Source organism: Etheostoma spectabile, chromosome 7 (genome assembly GCF_008692095.1).
Source record: "Etheostoma spectabile isolate EspeVRDwgs_2016 chromosome 7, UIUC_Espe_1.0, whole genome shotgun sequence".
In the NCBI taxonomy this organism is placed as follows: Eukaryota; Metazoa; Chordata; class Actinopteri; order Perciformes; family Percidae; genus Etheostoma; species Etheostoma spectabile.
The window spans coordinates 11,253,120-11,261,310 of NC_045739.1; the positions used below are offsets into that span (position 1 = coordinate 11,253,120).

General features: G+C 36.4%; 1 protein-coding gene across 5 annotated transcripts in view; it reads right to left on the reverse strand.

Annotated features, from left to right (window-relative positions):
• dip2ba (disco-interacting protein 2 homolog Ba) overlaps positions 1 to 3,928 on the reverse strand; it is a 61,006-nt gene extending 57,078 nt beyond the window's left edge. For all 5 annotated transcript variants that reach the window (XM_032520476.1, XM_032520480.1, XM_032520478.1 and 2 more), the window contains exon 1: positions 3,668 to 3,928. In XM_032520476.1, the coding sequence (XP_032376367.1) occupies positions 3,668 to 3,752 (85 nt within the window). In that variant the 5' untranslated portion in view covers positions 3,753 to 3,928. The remainder of the gene's footprint in view (positions 1 to 3,667) is intronic.
• Between the last annotated feature and the right edge of the window lie 4,263 nt (positions 3,929 to 8,191).

Sequence of the window (8,191 nt, forward strand, 5' to 3'; positions counted from 1 at the left end):
TGATGGTTTTTGTGACTGCACTTGGGGACACATTCAAAGTTTTTGCAATTTTACGGACCGACTGACCGTCATTTCTTAAAGTAATGATGGACACTCGTTTCTCTTTACTTAGCTGATTGGTTTGCCATAATATGAACTCTAACAGTTGTCCGATAGGGCTGTCGGCTGTGTATCAACCTGACTTCTGTACAACACAACTGATGGTCCCAACTCCATTAATAAGGAAAGAAATTCCACTAATTAACCCTGACAAGGCACACCTGTGAAGTGGAAACCATTTCAGGTGATTACCTCATGAAGCTCATTGAGAGAACACCAAGGGTTTGCAGCACTATCAAAAAAGCAAAGGGAGGCTACTTTTAAAGAAACTAGAATATAAAACATGTTTTCAGTTATTTCACACTTTTTTGTTAAGTACATAATTCCATGTGTTCATTCATAGTTTTGATGCCTTCAGTGATAATCTACAATGTAAATAGTCATGAAAATAAAGGAAATGCATTGAATGAGAAGGTGTGTTCAAACCTTTGGCCTGTACTGTGTATATATACACATATACACATATACATATACACACACACACACACACATACACACACACACACAGTCTTCAAAAAAGACAAATTGTTAACTTATTGCCCCCTCTAACATGTGTTAGAATTGTTCATAAAGCATGTTGAGTCAGGCATGTAAAAGTCAAAAGCTGGGAAATGATGTCGATTTGTGAAGAAATTTCAAGTTTCAACAGTGGGAGAGGCCCTTATTCCTCTTTTCATGCCAGCACAGACCTCCACCCTACAAACAGCTCTGCACCACATGAGCTTGAGTTTGAGGAAGTCTGCCACACGTCTGTGAAGTGTCTCAAAATAAGCACTTTGGCTGACTCTTTACAAAAACAACAGTTTGCTGATTATCACATCCATACAACACAGAATAAATGTTTCACAGCCTTCCTCCCTGGTTGGGAGGAGAGTCCTCCTCAAGGATCCATCAGGCTTTGGCTTACACTCTGTCACTGATGGCCAGGGTCAGGAAGATGGATGGCTGATACAGACTGGGGTCATACCAGACATGTCATTCTCTGCTGAGGGCCCTCTCTCTTAATACAAAACTGAGCCAAGACTGCTTCTGCATGTTAACTGGCTGGATGATTGGCTTGGAAAGGAAGCAACTGACAATAGTATCTGTACTCTGTGCACATACTGATATCACAGAATGATGTAAACAAAGAGTAAGACTGTATCGCAACATATACAAAGGCACAACCAAATGTACCCGAGACAGTGTTCCAGAGTTAAAAAATCAAAAATTGGGAGGAAATGCCAATTAGTCAAGTTGTATTATAATTTCAAAATGGCATATTGGCCTAGACCACCAGCTACTAACCCACAGATGAAAAACTAATCTGTGTGGAATTGTGCTTGTGTCAGCAACATTGGACTTCTGTACATGCCTGACAGATGGTGGGAGATGTCAACCAGGTAGGCTGCTTCAGGGGAAGAACCAGACATGACCTTTTACCCTGGGCTCAGCTGAGAGATGGCATGGTGAGAGGGGTGAACCACTCCCCTCAAGCCTACACACTACACGTCATCTTCTTAAGTATGACCAGTCACCAGCCCCTCCCTACTCTTTCTACGGAGGCAGCTCATTCCAACGTGCACACAAAGGCTGGGTTCAGCTGAATGGCCTAAATGGCAACAGAGCTCCTGGCCACAGCGGCTCAGACCAGCTGAATGGTCCTCATTGTGTCCCCATGGTCACAGGCGGCTAGCAGAACTGGGTTGTTTTTTAAGAGGCCATTTGGCAGGCCTGTGTTCTTATCTGAGCAACGCAGGAACAGGCATTTCCACTTAGTTCAGAGGAGGGCTAGTTATGGACTTACGAAAAATAGTCTATAAGGTGATGACATGCCACAAGCATCCAGTCAATAAGGGGCTAGCTCGCAAGCACGCACGCGCAAACACACACGCACAACTTTTTTTAAGTACTTATGGAGTATCTGTGGTAAACTGTTAGCCTGAAAGTGTAACCCCTTACTACTTAATGGGCTAAAACATCCAAAACCACTAATATAACTATTTAACACGTCAGGCCAACACACTAAATACTGATCTACATCTGAATAACACATTAACCTCAACGGTTATCCAGCCCTTAAAATACCTAAAGATGCATTAATATATTAGCTAACTTGCTATACTGGCTGATATGAGCTGTAAAAAGGCATCAATGGTCTCACTCCAATACTCTTATAGTAATAAGCTTGTAAATATGCAATTATAATTGTTTTATTGCAGTAATATAACAGTCATATGCACACAAAACATTGTCAAGGTCTTTTATTAGTACCATGTTATTTTTTAAGGTCTTATTACAGGCATTAACAAAATGATTGACCTGTATTTGTATTAAGAGTCTTGCAAAAAATGGCAAATCAAAAATTGGTTAACATTTTCAGAAACCACATCACACCCCTAAAATAACCAAACGTCAATCAGCATGGATAAGTAGACACTGAGTAGTCATTGTGCTGGACGACCAGATTCGGTCACCTCAGCTGGAAGAATGTAGCCCAGGTGCCATCAGGAGGCAGGAGAAGGGGGATACTGTCATTGGGATGTGACAGTGTGTCTCAATGGGTGTAGAGCAGGAATGGGGCTAACATCTACTCTGGGGGAAGGGGTTCATTTCCACTATGCAGTGGTTAAATGAATGGTTGAGATATTTGCTTACTACAATAAACAGACACATCCATCACCAACCTACATCCACAAGAGAAGAACAAAAACATTGTACAACTAACATAGATCTCACACAATTTGACCACAAGATTGAGGGTAGTGAAACCCATGATGAGTAGCGCACATAGGTAGAACTATAATTCCAGCAATAGCAGGTTTACATAGGTTTCTAGGGCTCTGTACACATCTTGTTGATCACTGAGGTCATACACTGGGTTTGCTAATTACTGACAGTGATTCATAACAGTCTGTATCTTCATAAGCCACCTGAGCAGGTGATAACTGTGGGCCTTATCATTACTCAACACTAATCCCAATGACTCGCAGTTTCTACTGCAATAAAAACCTTTTTCAGCTGAAACCCGAGCACAGATGTACAACACAAGGCTAGTTTCAAGGTAAAACTGGAAGCCATGTGGTCACTGACGAAGCAAATTCCCACCATACGAAGAGGTTTAACTAAGATGACAGGAGAAGGGTCAAGCCCTGATAGCCAGCCAGACCTTGCCTCTGGTCATCCCAGTCTGTCAGACAGCCACACACAGCCACACACATACATGCATATATATATATGGTTTTGACATTCAATTGTACAGATAAGGAAATATAGTACAGAAAATCGACGTTTTTCTTTACAAGAACCACTATATAAATTGAGATAAAGCAGACACGAGGAAATGGATGAAAGCCTTTCTCTTCTTATGCTTGTCATGCACTGCTAGCTCGGGTGCCCACATCCTGTATTAGCACAAAATAAGCTAGCTTCAGTGCCTGGCGTGAGCTCTCATTCTATATATTATTAAGAGAAAGTAGAATAAAGGGAGGGAAACAATCGACGCTGGTTAGCCCAGACAGCTGAGACACTTAGCTAGCTTGGAAAACAGCTATAGCATCTCCCCCATCAGCCCCCTCCCATCCTTTACCTTCAGACAGCTCGAGATCCAACTCCGACAATTGGTCCCTAACCTCTTTTGGCAGAGCGGACAAATCCACGCTGAGGTCTGCCATGACTTCGCCGATTAACACAAGTGCAGTCTAGTTGAAAAGGAACCAGCCCGTTGTGGGTAAATGTAAAAAATAGAAATAAAAACGCTCTCCCTCAAGACACAAAACAAGCATCAGAGTGAGAGAGACGATCCATCCGCACGGCTGGCCCCTCCGCCATAATGGTAAAAACTCACCAACGGCAACGAGCGGTCACGTGACTGCCTTTACCTCGCGTGTTCGTTGATTCACTGCATCTCAGAAAAACACACCGAAACTGTGTCTCCCCCTGGCGTCTCACTAGCAGAAACACACTCTTTCACTCACTCACTCACACACTCACACACACAGAGTGGAGAGTTATAATTCAAGAGAAACCGTTATTTAAAAAATGTATTTCAATAAGTGGAATGCTGTGGGTATTGAGCTTAAGCAAAGTCCAAATATAAAATCACTTTAAGAAGATACAAAAGAATATGTTTAAGACATATGGGGAGGAGAAACGGTTGGCAGGATGAACGTAGGGTAACTGTTTAAATTATATCTGATTGACCCAGGTTTGATATTTGGTTTGTAGGCTACAAAAGAGCATTGGAATAGTTGTGAGACAAATACCGAACTAAAAGTTGTGTAAAATGATTTTTTACTTATACACCTAAAGCCTAACACAGTGGCTAGCCGTGGTGGAAAAAGTACCAGAATATCCTGCTTAAACCTGGATTAGGAACAGGGCAGAGCAGGCAACTGCCCAGGGGACCCAAAAGGTCCCAGGTTTACTGTGACGTAAATGGATTAATTGGACATTTGAGTTTACACAAGTTATCATAAAAAGAAATTGACTGGGGTACTAATACCAGCATAGAAGTGAGCCTAATGGTTGGTTTTAGGGGCTTTTGGCAAAATACATTATATTAACAACAGCATGTAGATTGTAGAGCTGTAACTAACGGTTATTTCGTTATCAATTAATGACAATTATGTATTTGATTAACTGTTTAAACGATAAAATAGTTACAATACTGAATAATTCCATTACAAGTCCACAATGATCAAGATGATGTTTTCAAATGACTATTTTCTTTTAAGTTATTTTGTTGAACCTAGAACCAGATTGACACCATGTTTTGCACTTCTGCTTCAAAAGTAGTTGGTCGTTTTGACACCCTCTCTGTAGTCCTTAATATCCCTGTGTCCCCATGCCCCTTGATTGTTATGTTTGGTGTTGTGTCTCACATTGCGGGAACATGCGGAAGATTGAATATATCATGATTTTAAAGTGAAGTATATATTCATTATTAAATTAAATTATATAGAAGGTAGTTTAAATTTTCATATGAATTATTATTAATAAGATGAATGTAATATTATTTTTATTTTTAATTCTGATAATTGATTATTATGATTTATATTAATATTTAGAAGTAAAAATTATTTATGACAAAAGTTAAATAGACTATTAATTCAGATAAATGTTAAGGTGTTAATTTAGTAATATAGAAATTTATATTTTTAGATTATAAATTATTTTAAAAAAATAGGTATATAACATATTATATTATTATTATATTAGATATTTATTTTAAGATGAGTAATTGTAAATTATTTAATTATTATATAAAATATTAAATATAATAATATAAATTGTATTTATAAGATATATAGAATAAAGATTATAAAGTAATAAAAGTGGTTCGTATATAAAAATATAATAATATATAATAGATAAGTTTATTAATATTATTCATGTAAATAATATAATATTATGAAATTGAAGTTATCATAATAAATTAATTTTAAATTGGAAGTTTAATAATATATTATTAACATTATGTAATATTAATTTAAAAATAATATTATTATTATTAACCCAATTTATATATTGTTTTTTAATTTATTTAAATAGAATTAATTTAAATTAATTACTATTGAATTATTCTTTATATTTATAATTAAACTTTATAATTTAAAAGAGTAGAATATATTAATATATGGAATATTTAGATATTTATTAGATTATTTAATATATGTATAGTTAAAGTTAAATATTAATATAATATATATATATTATATTTAAATAATGATTTAGATATTATTTAATTATATAAAAAATTTATGATATTTCCATTTTATATTTATGATATATGGATTAAATATGGATAGTTATATATGAAAGGATTATATATTTATTAATTAGTCAATATATTGATATATATTTAATTTTATTATAAAATTATTCATTATTAATAAATAAAATTAATTAGTATTTTATATTTAAAATTATAAACTGGAAAATTTTAAAAGTATCCCAAATAATATGATATAATTATTATTTAATGTAATATATATTTTAATACTTGTTTTAATAATTATGAATTGAAAATTGTTGCCCCCCAATTATTAATTATTATAGATCCATTTAATTTATCCAAAAAATGATATTTTATTATATATATATAGTTATCATATTTCATTATAAGTAATTTAGGATTTAATATCCCTGTATTTATTATGTTTTTGTTTCCATTTAATAACTTCATTAATTTAATAGCTACCAAGCTGATGTTATGCATTACCGCTCTGATAGCCAAACGTCAGATAGTACAGTGGAAGGCCCAAAGCCGCCTAGCACAAAGTCCTGGTTAGACGATGTATTGTCATTCTTACACCTTGAAAAAATCAAACATACTGTCAGAGGATCCCTGAAGAACTTTCATAAAACCTGGGACCCGTCCTTTCCTATGCAAACTATCTATCCTGAGCCAATGGTAGTTACCCCCCCCCCCCCCCTATTTTTTCTCCTTCTTGAGGGAGGGAGATGGGTGGGCAGTTAGACAAATGGAAGATACATGTTCAGTATCTGGTTAAAGAGGACGAAGGGAGGGGATGGGTGGGAATGTATGTGTTTCTGTTCTGTTAAAAAAAGCAAAGAAATGTCAAACCTGCTACCCTTTGTTATTCCCAATACAGCCAGTAATAATTTATGAGGTTTTGACCAATAAACATACTTTGAAGAAAAGTAGTTGGTCGTCTATCGACAGATTAATTAACAGCTAATCGTTTTAGCTCTAGTAGACTGTTATGGACACACTAACTTGTGGACACTTAAAAGCAACAGTGTCGAAATAATTGGGAGTTTGTTGTTTGCCCGAGAGCAGTTTAATCCAAACCTGGTTCTACCTATATCTCTTGTTTTTAAATAGTAAATTAATGTAAACTTGAAAAAGCCACTGTGGCATCATGACTGTTACCATCATAAAAATAAACATACCCTTACAAGCACTCCCTCTGCAATTAACTTGCAAAATGTTGCAATCATGTTTTCCTTGTAAGAAGCACGGACATTGCCTTATGAGGACAACACGCTTTGAAGCATACTTGACATAAAAGCATAATTGTAGGTCACTGTACTGTGTCACATATGTGCCTTTCCAAAAGTACTTGACAAACATCAAGTTAAAAGCAGGGCCATAGCAAGGATTTAAAAAAATACTAAAGTCACGAGTCTAGCCTCTAAATACACACCACACCTTCCAGGAAAATGTAATATATTTAAAGTTAAATGCTTGATTATATCTTTTGTAAATGTTATTTCCCAACAAGGTCAAAATGTTGTTTCAAAGCACTTCCTCCACCAGTCTGGAAATCCAGACCCAAATCCAAAGGATTAAGGGTCTGGCATTAAGTAATGAAAGCCGGCCATCTCGAGGGGCGGCACCAAGCGTGCATTTGAAAATCTCACTGCACGCAATTGGATAACACTACGACCAATCACGACAATGCATGGGCTAACATATCCAGAGCCCCATACGCTTAGCTACCAAGGTAGCTAACTGGTAGAGTAAACTGTTGTCATCTGTTTAGCTCTCCTCTGGCCCGCCTATAGCAGATACACCGATGTGATTGGTGCCGCTCGGCTACAAGGGTATAGTTAATGAGCAGCATTACTCAATGCCAGAGTAACTCACTGAAAAAATTCAAATTGTGCTATCACGACAACTCTGGATTTCCAGTGTATTCCTCCACACTACCAAAAATAAAATTGTAGATACTAAATGATTTATCTATTTCGGTTTTGGTCCAAAAGTAGTCAAATATAAACATTTGAGGGTTAAGCAAAACTAGAATCAGTCTATACGATACTCACAATCTTTACATTTTTAATTGCAGAATATAACCTAAGGCTGCTACATGGCCCGAAAGTCCCCAGAAAAATATGGATGACATGACCTCAGAGTCTTCAATAGTAGCTACGGCTGTGCTTCAGAGAAAGTTGAAGAATTATAGAATGTACTTTAAAAGTACATCAAACAAATATTCAAGTACAGAAACCAGAGTTCTTACAATGATGAGTTATTTTGCTATTCTCTACACAGTCATTAGTAACAACACAATCATGTCAGTCAATGACTGAAGGGGGAGGGAACACTGGGTACAGACAACTAGGAACAAAGCAGGCAGTACAA